We start from the raw sequence: 18,254 nt of genomic DNA, 5'->3' as shown, positions 1-18,254 counted from the left end.
CATCTGACTGCTTCGTCAACAAACGTTGTTAACAATCCCCGCGCCGTTGATAATCTCCTCCTTCCATCCTCCATTGAAGCTTCATTCTTCTTCCATCTTCCATTGAAGCTTCAATGGAGGACATGGTCATCCTTACCTTTTTGGGGTTAACCATGTCCTAATTTTCACCTTTTATCAACAAGGTTTTCGTTCGCTACTGATGATGGTGGTACGTCGGTTGAAGATAGAGATGATGTAGATGGCGAAAATGGTGATGTTAATGGAAGGTGGGTGGAGATCAGGGAAGCTTCAATGGAGGAAACTCCATTTGTGGTGTCAGTGCCCTTCCGTTAGTATGACTTCGGCTAACTAAATTTTATCACGCCAAATAAGCTGATCCGTCCAACAAAGATTGACACATGGAGTGGGGAACTGCCGACGTGTGCATAAGATAAACGAAAAGCGTTTATCTTGAAGATCAATGGGGGTCGGCTTTATACGTACTACTATATCCATAATGACAAATATTGAGGAAATTTAAATCTTATAATAGTGTTGTAGCTTTTTGTATAACTTATAAAATAAAAAAAGTGTTAGGGGACCAGAAGGTTTGAACTTGGGCGTTTATTCACCTAAGATCAGACCAACTCAACTATAATACAGCTAACGTCATATGTTACAACATATAATAGATAACTAAAACCAAGAGGGAGGCCAAAGCCCACCCAACCTCCCTTGGTTCGGCCCTTAATATAATTGATTACACTTAGCTTGTAATGCACTTCAAAACAAAAATTGATCATACGTATAATTCTTGAATTAACCTTACAAAATACATATTCACAACAAATTCTTAAACAAATATAAGTACTACCTTAAATCGATCAACCTCAACTAGCAACTTTCTCTTGGCACACTTGTGATACTTAAGTGATCCTCGGGCTCTCACCTTTAAGCATACCTACTAAACCAATTATCAAAGTCTACCTCTACTCAAACATGTTCCTAAAACAAATCAAGAAACACGAGTACAAACGGTCAAACTATAAATACTACTTTGTATTAGGTAGAGTGTTTGGTAGCTTAACTTTAATTTGATTTGAAACCCTTGAATTTAATTCCAGAATTTGAAGTTGTGAGTGGGAGAGGTGATCAGTGAAAATTGTGTATACACCCGGGTGCAAGGTGTACCCAAGTGTATTTTGCCATTTGATATATTTTTTTTCTCATTTTAAAATCTAAAATGAGTAAAATTAAATCAAATGAGCAAAAAAAGCATTTTTGGGTGCACTAACTATACCGACTATATGTACACCCGAATGTATATAACAGGTTTTATATAACAGGTTTTCGGTGATCGGAAAATCGGAATGGTAGGTTAATGCACTTGGAGTCTTAACTCTTAAGAGGGTGACTGAGGGGAAAAAAGGACATTGGAAATGCTAGCTTAATGAGTATGCCTTATTGTTCAAGAAACTAGAGTATTACACCTTTTTCTTTTGATTATTTTAATTTGCAAAAGAAAAACACTGATACAAAAACACTCTATTCCTTTATTCTCTCTCTTCTTTTCTTCTTCAACTCATTTTCACCTTTCTCTCTCACACACTCGCAGATTTCCTCTTTCATCTCCAGATGTCTGTAAGTATTTTCTCTCTTCGACGAACCCTAATTTCAATTTCGAAACTCCATTTCGTAAATCTTCTGTTAATTGTTAATTTCTGTTGATTTAATTTGATTTTCGATGAAATGAGCAGATCTTCGAGTACAATGGAAGTGCCCTAGTGGCAATGGTTGGGAAAAATTGCTTCGCAATTGGTAGTGATCGAAGATTAGGGGTTCAGCTTCAAACAATTGCTACTGATTTCCAGCGTATTTTCCAAATTCACGATCGTCTCTTCATCGGTCTCTCTGGTCTTGGCTCCGATGCTCAAACTCTGTAAGGGTTTATCGATTTTTTCAATTTAATTTTCTGGGTATGCGATTTTTTGCGATTTTAGTAGGGGAATATGATGAAAAGTTTGGAGCTGATAGTGTGATTATGAAAATTTTGATTTATTTTGGACTTAAATGTGATTTTATTTTGGACGGAAGGGTTCCAAATTTTTAAAATTAATTTTCTGGGTTTTTGATTTTTGTAAGAGGAATATGATGAAAAGTTTGGAGCTGATAGTGTGATTATGAAATTTGTGATTTATTTTGAATTTAATGTGATTTTATTGGAGTATAATGTAGAAAATATGGAGCTGATAGTGTAATATGATGTAAATTTGAAGGTACCAGAGGCTTGTGTTTAGGCACAAATTGTATCAGCTGAGAGAAGAAAGAGACATGAAGCCTGAAACTTTTGCTAACCTTGTCTCTGCAATTTTGTACGAGAAAAGGTTTGGTCTCTTCATTTATCTATTTGTTTATTATATGGATACTTGTCTTGCTTAGTATTCTAATGCTCCCTTCAATTAGTAGTCGCGTTGATAGTATAATCTGAATTAGTAATGTGACAATTAAGTTTGGACGGACATGAAGTTTAGGCTTCAGTGGTTAAGGTTAAGATATATATATTGTTGAAACTCCTTTTGTTGTCTACAGAAAAACAACCACTTTATAATTTAGAGGCGTAACTCCTACTACCAATTAATTTTGGGATGGAACTTCCTATAGGCTAAGTGGACCAAACGCTCTTCGTTGCCTCGTTGGGTTGTTGTGTGTATTTCATATTCTTAAATTAAACAGATGTTCTTGATCATTGTTTTAGAAGCTTACATATGCTTATTGCTCAAGTCATTTATGTTTGATTGTTTCTTTTGTATTATTAGAGGGCAAAGATGGATGTAATTGGCTTAATTTTATTAGAGAGAAAGTGACTATCTTAATAATTATTTGGAAACAGAAGATCCTTTGTTACCTTAAACTTCCACCTTGACAACAAGAAACTAATACTGTAGTGTTCTTGATAATGTAACTTTAGGTTTGTTGCTACTACCTAGGATGGGGTAAAACTGACTGAACTGGCTGTAAGATTGGGATTTAGCATTACTTTTAATTTGTACATATTCTGATTACATGTATAGTATATTGTGAGTTGTTTTGACACTGATTTCGTGCTGTATATTACGGAGATGTGAAAAAAGACTGACCATTTGCTATCCTGCCACTCCTTTTCGCTATCAAATAGCTGGTACTCCAGATTTAGCGCAGAAGCCTAATTTGTATTTTTAGTCATACAGTGTGCAATCTCCTAAATCTAGTGTTGTGCTAAATTTTTTAAGCTTGCAATAATTAGTAATTAATTAAAGCTTCATAGTTGAGAAATTGTGTTCGTACAAATATCATCGAATCCTTCTATTAGTGAATTCCATGTTTGTTGCTGTACAAATATTTTGCTGTTGTTTTATTGGTTGCTTGTTTTTTTAGAAAATTGAATGTGAGTTCTTTATGTATTTTTTTCTCTAGGTTTGGCCCATACTTCTGCCAGCCAGTGATTGCTGGATTAGGTGACGATAACAAGCCTTTCATTTGCACAATGGATTCGATTGGAGCCAAGTATGCTCTCTTCTCTGTTACCACTTTGTATTCTTTGGAATTAACACTCGTTCACACTATCAGTAATTTAAAATCATGAAAGGTTATATGTACATCAATATCAAGGCCTTGCAACTATGTGGCTGTTGAAACTCCTTATGAAATAACTAATATCTCTAAAAAGATGGGAAAAATAAAAATTAGAAAAGTTAAATTCCTTTTGATGATGATATCTTATTTGCTTGAGACATCATGGTTGTATTCTTCATATTCTCATGATTAAAGAAGGTGAATCTGTTAATTCTGCTGGAATCAGTAAATGAAAAAGCACGCCTAGGCTCTAAGGCGCAAGGGATTAGGGGTAATGCGCTTTTTGGGGTCTAGGCGAAGTGATTTTTATGAGGTCCTGCTAAGGCGCACCAAAAAAAAAAACTTTTTTTATTTTTTATTATTCTTCTCACTTCAACCAAGGCGTGCCTTAGGCGCAGGGAACTCTTTGATGCCTTGGTGCGCCTTGAGCTTTTCTATACACTAGTTAGAACCTTCTTTGGTTTGAAATTCATATCAAGTGGAGGCGGAGAGTATCTTCAGCATTATATAGTACTTGTTTGATTCATAGTGGAAATTGGGATTTGTTTGTCAAAATCAAACTTTGTACCTAAAACTGAGTACCTGACATGGGATCACTTTAATTATTAGAGATATAGTAGAAAGCGCGTTTAATCGTTCATTCTCTATGAAGTTGGAGTTTATGTCTTTTTCTTTTCTTTCATGCTAATGGGACTTGAAAAAATCTAAAGCTTGCAATCAATTGTACTGTGAGAAAAGCACTGTATTCACTCACTGGATGCTAAACCTTTAAACTTGATGGGTTGGTTGATTTTGCATGGTCTTTACAGTGTGATAGCTGTGATTTTCTTTGTTATTTTAGAAAATAAGCATTAACACTATTAATCAATAATGAAGATATTTTTAGCAGAATTTTTTTAAAGATGGATTATTGTCGTAAATGCAATGTTATCTCTGTCATTTCACAACTGCTGCATTACCAATAACCGCAAAATTGAAGTCTTTTTTATTTTATTTTATTATAATTTTTATTTTTTTTACAGGGAGCTAGCTAAAGATTTTGTTGTTGCTGGAACTGCATCAGAATCTCTGTATGGTGCTTGTGAATCTATGTACAAGCCTGACTTGGTAAGTCATTTTCCTTGCATTTAAATCTTCTTTGAGTACTTATTGTGATACATTGACATCAAATGAATTTTTGGTTTTTGCTATTTTACCATCTCTGTTTGTTTGTAAGATTCTAAGTTGAGCTATTGAATCTATGGTTCTTTTTTTGGTTTCACACATGACTATGGGTCTGCAATCCGCCTGCGCAGGATTGGAATTTCCAAGAAAATTTGAATTTTCTGCCTAAAGATTTATCATGAACCTGGACTTTGGCTTTTCAAAAATGTTGATCCTAAATCTATTTGCAGCCATCTTTATCTTATATGGTTGAGTATAGGGCCTGGTCATATATTGGTTTCCTTGTTGAATAGTAACTTTATCTTGTATCTGACTGGTCATGTGTTTAAAAAGGTGTCAGTACCTGCATTTTCCTAAGTTCTCATGTATCTGAATTTTTTTACTTGGTCTTGATGGTGTAAAGTATTTTTCTTCTGATTAGTGTTATGGTTTCCTGCTAAACTATATCACGTTTAGGATGTAGTATTATCAAAACATTAATAAGGTTTAACTCTCTCGTTTTGCCTTCATTAGGAGATAAATGTGTAATAATGCAACTCAAACTGATTCAGAAAAAATTCAAAATCTATTCAGCCTATGCTGGTGATTTGGATTTTTAGCTTACAGCATTGAATGTTTCACATTGGCCAAATTTATTCCAGCATCATAACTCTTGTGCCTGTGATTCAGGAACCTGAAGAATTGTTCGAGACAGTCTCCCAGGCTTTACAGGCATCAGTTGATCGGGACTGTTTGAGTGGTTGGGGAGGGCATGTCTATATTGTGTAAGTGGAATCCCTTGTACCCTGTTTTCTTTTTTGGACACTTTTTTGATAATACTGCATAATACTCATCTTATGTGCTGCTTGGATGGTTTCTTCCAGTGCTTTACAACTCTATAGAGCACTAGATCCCTGTAGACTTCATTTAGTTGTGTTAGGTTGTGGGTTTTAGCTTGTGTCAGGGGATCTTGGCACTGGTTAGCAGGAGTAGTCCCTTCACCATTTTTTTACCTGGAAAAAAAAACTGTCCCTCCACCTTGGATATGGGGACAATGATTTAAAGTTTGAAAAAAAAAACGATTTCGATTTTAAAGAATTTTTGTATGAGCTTTTATCGTAGAAGTACATATATACCCATTTTGAGGTTCATGCTCTTGTTATTTTATTGATTTCAAGTTTATTTGTAAGCTTGTATTTCTTACTTTGTTTTCTCCTTTCCTTTTATACTTTACAAATATGTGGTTCAAGATAATTGATGTCGTGAGTTTAAATTGAATTGTCGGGCTCAATTGTTGGAGTGTCAAATGTTTGACATAGGTACATCAGTACATGACACAAAATTAAATGTAATGTAACATAGCCCGATAACAGCTTTTTCCCAAAATGATTACAACAAATTCCCTTTATTTTTTCGTCTCCATTTGAAAGCTAGCTTCATGGTTGTGATTTTTTACTCTCTGCCCGAGTGCCCGTGTTGGATTTCTAGCCTTGCCCTATCTGCTTGGGGCCTGCTGTGCAACAAAGAAATTAGCAATTTTATTCTGTAAGTGGGTCTGGAGATATTTTATCATTACCTGTAATAAGCTGCTGCAGGACCTGATGAAGTAATATAACAAAAGTGGGAGTGGTTGAAGTAGTAGTGTAGCCGTGTAGGCAAGTGTTTGAGTAACAAAAAAATGATTTGAAGAGGGGGTGGGGGGATATGCAGCAGTGTCTTGGAAAAATTCTGCAGGGACTATAATTAAGGAGCGGATAGAGTAAACAAAGACAATTAAGTATGAAGAATTGGGGGCACCTTCTTTCTAAACCTATAACATGACAAGAGAGGATCTTAAACCCATATCTGGGCTAGGGCACATGAGTCTTGGTTGTTTTAGTTTTCTATTAATAATTTATCTTATCAGCAAGTAGGAAATTGTTTCATTTTTGTTGTTATGCTCACTTATCATAGAAATAAGTAGGTATGATAGTAAGTGAAGATACAATACTACCTCTTTCCTAAATAATAGACCATATTTTTATTTTAGTTCTTGTATGAGTTGGCCAAATCTTAAAATTTACATGTAGACTTTGTAGTAATTACAAATTCCTTTATTATCCTTGTGGTACCCAATCTGTTTTATTACCCTTGTGGTATCATAAATTTTTTAAAGAAAGGCTACATTGGTAATTAAGGTCTTGACCATACCTATCTTTGGTTCTATGTCTAGAGTCAGCTTTAGCTTAATAACCGAGTGTATGTTGTGGTCTTATGAAGTAATATAATTGTGGTCTCATCTTGGGTTATAGCCTCTTTTTTGGTGTGAAAGCAAACTCTTATTATTAGTCATCCCAAAGAGGAAATTCAAATTAAAATGCTTCTTTGTATGACCCCCACCGGCCACCGTCTACCTTTTGTTTTAATCCCTTTTTCAGTTTTATTTGGCAAACCTAACAATGCTTTTTGTATTGTCTTTTGCCTTTGCTTGTACAGCACACCAACAGAGATCAAGGAGCACATCTTGAAGGGCAGGATGGATTAGAATCTCTCTCAAGGGCTTATCTTTCCCTATTCCCTCTGTCGTGTCTTTGGAATGTATTTAGACTTGTTTCCGTGGAGGTTAAATTTTATAGAATCTGCTGTTGAAACTAGCATGTGCTAATTCTGAATTCTTGGTTCATTTAGTGGACAGTGTATTTGCAATTAGACAGTTCCAGACTTCGATCTTGTTATACCTTGAGTTCCGTTCTAATCATTTGTTATCCCCTGAGCTCCGTTCTAATTATAAGCCATTATTTTGGTCGGTGATTAATTTGATCAATCTTGATGAATTATTTGAGGGTCCGACTCACTGTTGCCCCTCAGATCACAAGTATGTGTATTCGTGTTTGCTGCTAGCCTTGATACATTGCTGAAGAATTAGTGTGACTGAGTGACAAATTGACAGTATAATCGGATCTGAAAATCATTGTTTGCTCAGCTAAAAAATATTCTGCATAAGTATGTATAAATTACCAGCATTGGTCAAAGTGGGATATGGAATATGTGAATAATGTAAATTAGTCAAATTGAGTACCTTCATAATTTTTATTTATTTATTTATTTATTTATTTTTTTTTTGAAACAAAGAGTAACTTCATAATTCATACTCCATCCGTCCCCTTTTGATAGTCCCTTATGGGCATTTTTCACGGAAATTAATAAACACAAATAAGAATAGTTAAAGTACATTGAAAAAGTAAACTGATATTGGGTATGCAAAAAAGTAGAGAGAGAAAGTAATAAAAGTACATGGGAAATCAAAATTTACATGGAAAATATAAATTTGCACAAGTATTGTTGCAAATTAGAGGGAATTTTGGTAAAAAATTAATATTAATGGTTGTTGAAAAAAGCAAATGGGGTGAACATTTTGGGACTAAAATTTGCCCATAAGGGACTATCAAAAGGGGACGGAGGGAGTATAAGGATGGATGAAATATTAATAAACCAAGATAAATACTAATAAAGTTTTGACCTAGTGAAGATTAAGGGTCTAGTCCGTAACTCTTTGTCATAAGTTTGAATCCGCAGAATCACCCATCCATATTTATGATTTGTATTGTTCTGATTCATTTGGACAATTAAATGGGATAAATCATCTATCATTAGACACATAATTTTGTTGACATAGTTGATTCAAGTTTAGTCAATTTCAATCCCAACATAAAACATTTCCTTCGTTCGGCATACTCCCTTCGTTTCAAGTTACTCGCAACAATTACCAAAAATGGTCGTTTCACATTACTTGCAACAAGTTTTTTTTTTTTCCCTTTTGTGGTAATTTTTTACTGTGATTTTACAAAATTACCCTTACTTTTGTTTATAAACACCTTAATTAACACAACTAATTGTATCTCATTAACTTAAACTCTACCTTGATTAACTTTATCATTTCCACTAAAATCATTCCCCTCCCAATTAAATTCATCATCATTTTCAATTGCCAACCACCACCACTACCACCACCACCACCACCTCCATACCCAGAATTTCTCTCTCTTTCTTCACTGATCTACCCTCAATTCGACCGCAACACCTTGCCGGAAGTCACGCCGCTGTTGGTTGTCCCCTCGCTTGTGGGTTTTGGGTTCGAAATCTGGGTTGTGGGCTTTGGGTTCAAAATCGTGGTACGCGGGTGGTGGTGGGTTCGAAATCTAAGTTCGTGGGTGGGGTTCTAGGTTCGAAATGTGGGTTTTGGTGTTCGAAATCTGAGTTCGTGGGTTTTGGGGTTCGAAATTTGGGTTCGTGGGTGGTGATGGGTTATGGATTCGTGGGTGGTGGCGGATTTGTGGGTGTTGGGTGGTTTTGTGGTGCTCGGTGGTGGACCGGTTGTGGTAGGTGTTGGTGGTGGACTGTTTGTGCTAGCTGCTGGTGGTGGTGCTAGGTGTTGGTTATGGGTTGGATTAGTATTTAACTGTATCCCTAATTTTTCAATAATCAAGCTTATGATCTTTTGCCTAGGAGTCTGTAACTCCCTCCTTTGTTGCGAGTAACTTGAAACGGAGGGAGTATATTGTAATATGGAGAGATTTAGGGTTTGTTTTTTTTTTTTTTTTTGAAACCTGTTTCATCTTATTTTAAGTAAAATATGTTAAATTTTTTTAATTAAATTAAGTTCTGGAAAAATAAAGTAAATAATACTCCGTATAATTTCATATAAAATAAATTAAGTTCAAATAAAATAAATTATATATGACAAAATCAGATGAACCAATAAAAAATGATTATTATCAAAAAAATACAAATAGTACTCCGTAGAGTCATACCATAGTTTTAAAGAATATTTGAAGTACTTCCTCATTTATTTAAGTGTCATAATTTGATTGGTCACTTATAGCAATACAAAACTTAACCTATACTCGTATTAAGTTTTGAATTATAAAAAACGATTATTGATAGATTATAGACTTATAGTCATTATATATTGAGTGGATTATAACATGCACATGAATATGATTTTTTATTATGCACATAAATTACCAACATTAATCAAAGTTGTGTCTGTAAATACGCCGTGCCACTTACACGAAAGTGAAAATAAAAAACAAAAACACTTTAAAAAAACCGGAAAATACAAATCTTCTAATGTACGAGTATTTCCTTTCATTTTCCACTTTGGGTCAATCTTCTTTGTAAAAAAGGACTGAAAGTAAAATACCGTAGCACAAAAAGGTACTCCGTATTGCAGTGATACTCCGAATAAAAATTTAAATTTTTTCAAAAACTCTTTACATTCATTACAAATTCGCGCCAAACAACTCAACCTTCCTTTTATTACACACAAAATAAAATCAAACAAATCCCTAAAAATCAAACAAAATTTCCCATTTTTATTACAAAAATCATCACATCCTTCAAAATCAAATTCTCTGAAAATTTTACTTTTGTAACGCTTGTTTCAATTTTTTTGGGTTTTCTCTCTCCTCAAAAAATAATTCCCAATTTCTAGGGTTTTGTGTAAAATTATTGGGGGTTTCACCATTGATTCTCTTCACTATAATCGTTCGATATGAGAGCGGCTTCTTCTCAGTCTCACTCTCAGACTACTTGTGGTACTCTACTCCAAGAATTGCAGGTTTTCTTGCTTTTTATAATTTTGTTTTCTTGATTTTTGTACTTGTTTTTAGTGATTTGAGTGAGTGTTTTTGTTTTTTGAATTGCTTGATTTTGGTTGTTTTGCATTTCTTTTGTGATGAACTGTTGGATTTAGTATGAACTTGTTAAATTTCCATGATTATTGTTGTTAATGCCTGTTTTTTAAGCCATAGAGTGAACAAAATTAGGCAAAATGGGTTAATTTTGATTCAAAAATTATTGTAATTTGAGGAATTGTTTGAATTGGTGAAAATGCTTTATATATAGTTGTAAGGATTATCAAAATTCTTGGTCTTTTTGTGATTGTGAGTGGTGGTGGTGGTGGTGGTGGTTATCGCGAATTTAATTGGATTGGTGATTTCATGATACGATTGCAAGAGTAGCTTTATATAGTGATCTTATTATTGAAAATTTAATGGAGAAGCACTTACATTTATGCTGGTAAGATGTGAGACTGAATGAACTGGTGCAATTATGATTTTCGGGTGCAAAACCCCAATGTAATGTAGTTAACCTAAATGATACAATCATACCAAAGTTTTTAGGGACAGAACCTGTTAATTCTCTCTAGTTCGTTTTGTGTCATTGTCTTGTGTTTGTGTCAACTTTTTTTCACTAATAGTTAAAGCAGTTCTTCGTAGATGTTTTAGTGGTTTTTCACTCTTAGCTGGGTTAGTCATCTCCTGTTGGTTTTTAATTCTTTAATCGAGATCCCTTCTGTTACATGAAGGTCTTAGAGAATTAGAGAAGAAAATGTCTGAAACTCTGAATTATTACAATTGTGTCTGACTGCTAGAGAGTGAGTAGTGTAGTCTGGTATTCTTTTATTTATCTCCTAAAGTCTTACATTCAAGTGATTTTATTTAAAATTTTAATTTTAAGGTTGATTATCTTTTTTCTTATATTTTTTTGATGTTTCTTCATTTAGAAAATATGGGATGAAATCGGGGAGAATGATAGTGAAAGAGACAGGATGCTTTTAGAACTTGAGCAAGAATGCCTTGACATTTACCGAAGGAAGGTGGAGAATACAAGGAAGTACAAATCCGATCTTTATCAAACACTTGCTGAGGGTGAAGCTGAAATTGCTAGACTAATGTCAACGCTGGGAGAGAGGGCCTCTTTTACGCGGGTTAGCTTCTCTTTTAATGACTTTCCAGTCTCAGCAATATTATTTCATTTTTATTAAACTTTAATTCCTTTATCTTATTCTAAAGGCAAAGGGTACTCTCAGAGAGCAGCTATCTTCTGTTAAACCTACCTTAGACGATTTGAGACTAAAGAAACTGCAAAGAGTAAAAGAATTCTCTGAAATCGAGTCCCAGATAATACGTATCTGTGCTGAGATAGCCGGGAATGATCAGTTTATAAATAATGCTGAACCTCAAGTGGATGAACAAGACTTAACAGTACAAAGGCTGGCTGAACGTAAATCACATCTTGAAGAGCTTCAGAATGAGAAGGTTTTCTATCTAGTATCTTCAACTTCCATTAATCGCTGCTTTGAAAATAAATTGCTTAATGCATAGATATGTCTCTCCATTGTAGGCTCTACGTTTGCAGAAAGTCAATAGTCACGTAAGTGCTATTCATGAGCTATCAGTCGTAATGTCTCTTGACTTTAGATCAACTGTAGATGAGGTCCACCCTTCTTTGGTTGATCATGGATATGGCCAGCTGAAGAGCATAAGTAATGATACTCTTGCTAAGCTGACAGGTGTTGTGAATTCGTTAAAGCAAGAAAAGCAGCGACGGTTGCAAAAGGTAATTATCTAAAACACATTTTTCTTGTATCCATAGGTGTTATAATTACCTTAATCCTTTACAGCTCCTGATGTAAATAAGAAAATTAGAGTTGTCATTGACCTAAAACATTAGTACTTCCTAACTCAACCTTTTACCTGGACAGTAAAAAAGTCTGACATGCTGAAAAGCCACTGTTTAGCTATAAGACTTTTTTTTTTTTCCACTGTTCATTCCTACGGGATCATGTATTCATGTCTGCCTTTTCTGTTAATTAATCCTTTGGGATAATGGTGCTGTTCAGCTAAAGAATTGTTTGAATTCATATTGTACCTGTGGCGAATTCTGAAATATTCTAGTGATTGTCTCTGTAGCTTATACAACTGTGTTCCAGGTTGAATGGATGCTGAATAAAAGTGAAAATGGAAATTTTAAGCGTACATGATTTTCATAATTTCATTTTCTTGAATTTCATTAATTTTTCTTTATATTAAATTTCATTGTTCGTGATTTTCTAGCTAGATGCCTAGATTATACTTTCATATGTTGACCTCATAGGAATTAATGGAAATTCTTTCGTTTCATTATTTATATTTTTTCATTTATGAATTCTGTTGTGAGCATAAACCTAGTTGACACTACCACTTTATGAACTACCGGACAAATAACTACCGAACAAATACGTAATTAAGTTAAATATTCTTTGGACAGATTCAAGATTTGGGTAGTGCTCTTATGGAGTTGTGGAGTCTCTTGGACACCCCAACTATCGAGCAGAAGAAATTTGAGAATGTCAGATCCTTAATTTCTTCGTCTGTTGACGAGGTTTCCAGAACAGGCTCCCTTTCACTGGATGTCATTGAGCGGGTATAATTCTTGCTCCCTCAATGTGTGCATTTTTTTAAAAAAAAAAAAAATTTGCACCATTAGTTGCTCTATATTTATCCTAGGAGCCTGACTTTTTTTTTTTTTTTTTTTTCCTTGTTAGACCGAAATTGAAGTTGAGCAGTTGAATACTCTTAAAGCCAGCAAGATGAGAGAGCTAGTGTTGAAGAGGCAAACTGAATTAGAAGAAATATATAGAGGGGTTCATGTGGATGTAGACAGTGATGCAGCAAGGAAAATGCTGACAAACCTCATAGATTCTGGTTTGTTGATTTTTTCCCCCTCGTTCTAGATTGGTAGATTTCACTACATTCAGGCTATAGTGCTATACTACCTGTATTTAAGTTATGAACTAAAGTCCTTTTTTACATGAAAAAAATAAACTGCAGATGCGCTAATTGACCATTGCCTCTATCGAGAAATGATGTCCTAAAGTATTATACTTCAGTGATATCGTGAAATTTATTTTTTATTATCATTAATTAGTTATTTTGGATTTCAGTCATATTGTTTTTCCAATCTTGTCTTAGAGCATCTTTTGCTTCCTTAGTATTTCTAAATTTGTGCTAAGTTTCTGGTAATTGTTGTCTCCTCATGGCTTCCCAGGCAAAGTAGATATGTCTGAGATGCTCTTTCGTATGGATGATCAAATAAGACAAGCTAAAGAAGAAGCTCAGAGCAGGAAGGATATACTTGATAGAGTTGAGAAGTGGAAGCATGCGTCAGAGGAAGAAATTTGGCTAGATGGATATGAAAAGGTAATGCAGTTGGAAATTCGTTTTAGATTTTTCTTAGCTGCTCAAGTTTAGCTTTAGTTGCTAAGTGGTACTCCAAATTTTACTTATCACAATGTTTGCAGTTCTGGATTCTACATATTTCTCAAATGTACTGAAGAATCAACAAATAAATCTAGTACTTTTATTATCTTTTGTATTCCTAATAATTTTAAAAAATAGTAGCTACACACCTGTACTTGTGTCTTAACATGTTCAATGATGGAATATTGTCAGGAATTTGGTATAATTAATGATAGCTGTAATGTGACCCTGTGATAAGTGGCACTTCTCTGTACTTGTATACTGACATCAAAAGAATGCATCCTGTTTCATGTTTCTGTATTCCTTATAAGTATACTCTTCTGTCTCTTCAGGATGATAATAGATACTGTGCTGGTAGAGGAGGACATAAAAATTTGAAAAGGGCAGAAAAGGCAAGGACTCTAGTCGGCAAAATTCCATGTGAGCTTCTTCAGTTTTTATAGTTTTTGAACGTTTCTGCTGATTATACCATTTAGGGTTAAGCTACAAGGTTTATGTTGGTACAGTTTCATGATATTATATAGCCTCAAGGAGCTTTGGTTTTTAATTTTTTATTCATCTTTTTGGGGGGATCAAGCTAAACCTCTTCCATGATTCACAACTTGCATTGTTATAAAGGCTCAAAGAGATGCTGATCCATTTACTTAGGGCACCACAATTATTGTCAGATGTTTGATCAAACATGGTCACTTTCCTATAATAAAGCACAGATATCTTGTCAGAGTTCCAAGTATCTAACCCTGATTATTGGGGCAGTATGAAGACTTTAAAAGTCCGATTAACATAGATGATCATCATGGTGCTCTTGATTATACATTGATAGTTTGATACCGTATATGCTTGCTTGTTAAAGCTAACTATCAAAAAGAGGGTTGGGGGTGTTGGGAAAGGGGCGGTAAGACGAGAAAATTTTCCTTGTTCTCTCCTCTATCATCTTTTTTTTTTTTTTTTTTTTTTTTTTTTTTCCAGGTCTACCTTTAATCAGCCCCATCCAAGAATTTTCAAACCTTTTGTGTCAAACTTATTGGTGCTTATACTGTTCTCTTCTTCCTTACATAATGACTAATATGATAGATGAGAAAACATTGGTATGTTGAAGTTGTATCTTGTATGTGTTTCCTCTTTTTTTTTTCCTTACTAGTTTCTTCTAAATGTGAAACCATCTATAACTCCAATTTGTTACCATTGGATGTATAAAATCTTCAAATTACCATAATATGATCAGCATAACATGGAGTCATGGAGTATCAACTTTAGAAGTGATAGTCTTGGGTGAAATGCAATGATGGCTATTTTGTGGATCGTGGGTGGCTAGAGGCGATCAACCTAATTTTCTTGGAAATGCTATTATGAGTGTTATGTTTTGGGGTTATATCAATTTGTTAGTTTCTTTACGGGCTAAAGAGGTTGGGGCTTTTTTAGGGAAATCTAAAGAAATTAGGCTAATTAGTAGCAGTTTATATGATTATTTTATGAGAATACCTCTTCTTCTTTTGTTCTGTGTAGTTCTAATGTAGTTTTTACTAAAAATAAATAAATTTGAGGGTACTAGTATATCTGACTTGATTTTGCAATTGCTTCTCTGTATCTTATTAATGTATATGGAATATCTTGTAGTTTATGCAGAGTATGACTTAGCTTATATATGTAGTATTGAGTTATGAATTAAATTAATTGCACATATTACCTTATCTGTGGCACCTCTCATTTTAAACAAAAGGGAAACTAGCGGGCTGTATTGTTCTATCTACTTTGTAATTGTTACTGCTAATTTACGTTTCAAGTGTATTTTTTCTTCCATCAAGAATTTATTGCATGATACCTAAACATTTCAAATGGCTGTGCTGTTTTGAAATGGCTGTGCTGTTTGCTTTGCCAGTTCTCTGCTAGTTTTGTATAGATGAACAGATTGGCTTATCTTCAAGTCTTTAGTTTTACTGTTCTTCTCTTGGCATCTTGCTGTTTCTAACACCTTTTTGATTGTTGTTGGTCATTGAATTTTATTTGGAAATGATTAATTTGATTCAACATCCAGTGCTTTTAAAGGAGCTTGGTTTGTTTTTCACGAGTCTGAACTCTTTTTATGTAGCTCTTGTTGAGAGTTTAATAACAAAAGTTAAAGCTTGGGAAGTAGAGAAAGGAATGACATTTCTTTATGATAAGGTGATTGACCAGACCCTTAATTCATGGTTTTAACTAATGGTTCTCTTCTCATATTATATACATAACATCTTTTCTTGTTTTCAATTACCAGGAACCGTTGTTACATCAATTGGAAGAATACACTTTACAGTGTCAGCAGAGGGAAGAGGAGAAACGTAGAACTCGGGTATGTCTGATGTATTATATAGTTATATCACGTAGTCACCTTTTCTTCACTTCCTGATGTAGTGTACTGCTCTACACAATAGTAATTAAGTCGAATCTTATCAATTTGCCTCAGCATAGATGAGCAATACATATCGCATCAGTCTCACAAAGTCAATTGTAGTAATGTTTGGATAGAGTAGGAAGAAAAAGGGTAGGACTTGTGAGAAAAAAAGGGTTGATGTGATGTATAGGGGAGAAAAGGTAGTAAGTAAAACTGAAGCCCAACTTTGCATGGGATAAGTTTATTCCCTCATTTGAGGTTACAAAAAGATTATTTGTGATGGACTGACTTAAGTGAGAGATTAGTACGAGACCGAGGGAGTAGTTCATGTGACTGAGAATGTCTGAAGCCAAAGGCAACTTTCTTTTTACTAATTTGGCAACGTTTGTATACACTAAAGAAAACGGAGGATTTTTAATGAAATTGTCTTTGATTATTGCAGGAGCAGAAAAAGTTGCAAGAACAGCTTGCTACAGAAAAAGAAGCGCTCTATGGTTCAAAGCCTAATAAAAAGCCTTTGGGTCAAAGCACCAATAATAATACAATGGTCGGAACTCCCAATACTCGTAGGATAGGAACTCCTTCAGGGCGTCTTGGGATCTCGGGTAGTAAAGAGCGCAGAGATAGCGCAAGAGTTATACCAGTGAACTTTGTAGCACTCGCCAAGGATGATCCTGTGTCTCGTGGTATCTGACCCTGATGCATTTTGGTTTAATGGCCTTAATATAGTTGAGAAAGAGGACTTTCAGGATGAATGGATGCTGAAATAGTTCTTCATAGCATACTCACCAATAGTTTAGGAGGGCCATTCATGTCTGAGTTTGTCAAAATTGCATATTTTCTGAAACTAATTACTGGTATCTGTTAAAAGCTTGAATCTGTTAATATAGGGCAAATATGGAGAACTGCATATTTTCTGAAACTAGTTACTGATATGTTCTAAATTGCCCAACTTCTTAACAAGTGATTAAAATGTTTTGTAAGAATTCCTTCTTTGATGGCGAGCAAGTCTTTGAACCCTCATGTTACTTCTACAATGTTTATACTTTATAGGGACAATAACGTAACATGATTACAATGTGTTTAGGTGGTTTGAAAGTTGAGTATCCATGTTACTTTTACATCTTATGTTATGGTTTACAAATTGGACAAACAAGAGAAAAAAATCAGATGACTTTTTCATTTGATAAACAAAATTTGTTTATTACCAAAGAGATAAACTTGTATTCCCTTTGTTTTTAAATACTTGCTTTACTTTTTAATTTCGGCCGTTTTTAAATATTTACTCCATTTCCTTATTTGAAAAGCTTTTTCAATATTTAATTAATTTCTCACCTAATTAACCCAACATAAATTATATTTTATTAATTTCATATTTTTTTTTTCTCAATTCTTTCAACTACTTTGGTTTTTACAATTTTTTATTTTCCCAACTATCCCACTATCTCTATATTTTATTATTTTCTCTAATTTTTCCTAAAACTCCGTGCATGAAGAAATTGAGCAAGTATTTTAAAACGGAGGGTTAATGTAAAAGCTTGTATATTTTCCGATGAAACAAGTCTTAAGACTTGGAGTGACATTATCATCTTAAGTCTTAAACAAAGACTTTTCCCATTTTTCTTCTTAAATCTTAAACAAGTCTCAAGTTGAGTTTTGAAATTCCAAAACTCAACTTAAAACCTGAGATTAGGACCCACTTCACCCACCTCACTTTTACTTTTATTACGAAGTGTTATTATTATTATTATTATTATTATTTTACACTTTTCTACCTATAATATATTATATATTTGAGTCTTAGAGCTAAAGTGATAAATTTGTGCAAGTATTAGTGAGTTTTAACAAGAATTTAATAACATCATTTTCATTGGGGATCACTAAAAATGATGTCACATGGGCTAAACTTGATCTTAATGGTTAGTTTTAATAAGTTCGTATTGTGTGGCTGCGAGTTTGCGAGTTGCGACTACCTAAAGTGTCTTTCTTTTCCAATGCTATAATTTTGACGTTAGATTAGCAAAGATAATGCGAAGTAGGAATGATGTTTGCTTGTTTGAATTGTTTCAAAAACAAAAAGGAAT

The 18,254-nt window shown here is 34.1% G+C and overlaps 2 protein-coding genes across 2 annotated transcripts; both read left to right on the top strand.

Annotated features, from left to right (window-relative positions):
* Positions 1–1,463: 1,463 nt before the first annotated feature.
* LOC145595602 (proteasome subunit beta type-3-A) lies at positions 1,464–7,528 on the top strand. The gene is made up of 7 exons (XM_081652015.1): positions 1,464–1,620; positions 1,737–1,918; positions 2,256–2,363; positions 3,433–3,522; positions 4,614–4,698; positions 5,425–5,519; positions 7,210–7,528. The coding sequence occupies exons 1-7, from the start codon at positions 1,615–1,617 to the stop codon at positions 7,256–7,258; spliced, it is 615 nt and encodes a 204-aa protein (XP_081508141.1). The 5' UTR covers positions 1,464–1,614; the 3' UTR covers positions 7,259–7,528.
* Positions 7,529–10,060: 2,532 nt separating this feature from the next.
* LOC145595601 (65-kDa microtubule-associated protein 5-like) lies at positions 10,061–17,092 on the top strand. The gene is made up of 11 exons (XM_081652014.1): positions 10,061–10,333; positions 11,282–11,485; positions 11,571–11,816; positions 11,902–12,117; positions 12,808–12,963; positions 13,085–13,244; positions 13,588–13,739; positions 14,132–14,219; positions 15,889–15,962; positions 16,054–16,128; positions 16,613–17,092. The coding sequence occupies exons 1-11, from the start codon at positions 10,268–10,270 to the stop codon at positions 16,862–16,864; spliced, it is 1,689 nt and encodes a 562-aa protein (XP_081508140.1). The 5' UTR covers positions 10,061–10,267; the 3' UTR covers positions 16,865–17,092.
* Positions 17,093–18,254: the final 1,162 nt, after the last annotated feature.

This window comes from Chenopodium album, chromosome 19 (genome assembly GCF_948465745.1).
Source record: "Chenopodium album chromosome 19, dcCheAlbu1.1, whole genome shotgun sequence".
Taxonomy (NCBI): Eukaryota; Viridiplantae; Streptophyta; class Magnoliopsida; order Caryophyllales; family Amaranthaceae; genus Chenopodium; species Chenopodium album.
Note: the sequence above shows the minus strand (reverse complement) of the source record. Positions and strands in the feature narration are given on the sequence as shown.

Excerpts from the sequence above, each read along its gene's own strand:
- LOC145595602 (XM_081652015.1), top strand. Across the intron at positions 2,364-3,432 it reads GCAATTTTGTACGAGAAAAG|GTTTGGCCCATACTTCTGCC; the intron begins GTTTGGTCTCTT and ends TTTTTTCTCTAG. Across the intron at positions 3,523-4,613 it reads ATGGATTCGATTGGAGCCAA|GGAGCTAGCTAAAGATTTTG; the intron begins GTATGCTCTCTT and ends TTTTTTTTACAG.
- LOC145595601 (XM_081652014.1), top strand. The coding sequence starts at position 10,268 with ATGAGAGCGGCTTCTTCTCAGTCTCACTCTCAGACTACTTGTGGTACT. Across the intron at positions 10,334-11,281 it reads CTCTACTCCAAGAATTGCAG|AAAATATGGGATGAAATCGG; the intron begins GTTTTCTTGCTT and ends TTCTTCATTTAG. Across the intron at positions 15,963-16,053 it reads TGACATTTCTTTATGATAAG|GAACCGTTGTTACATCAATT; the intron begins GTGATTGACCAG and ends TTCAATTACCAG.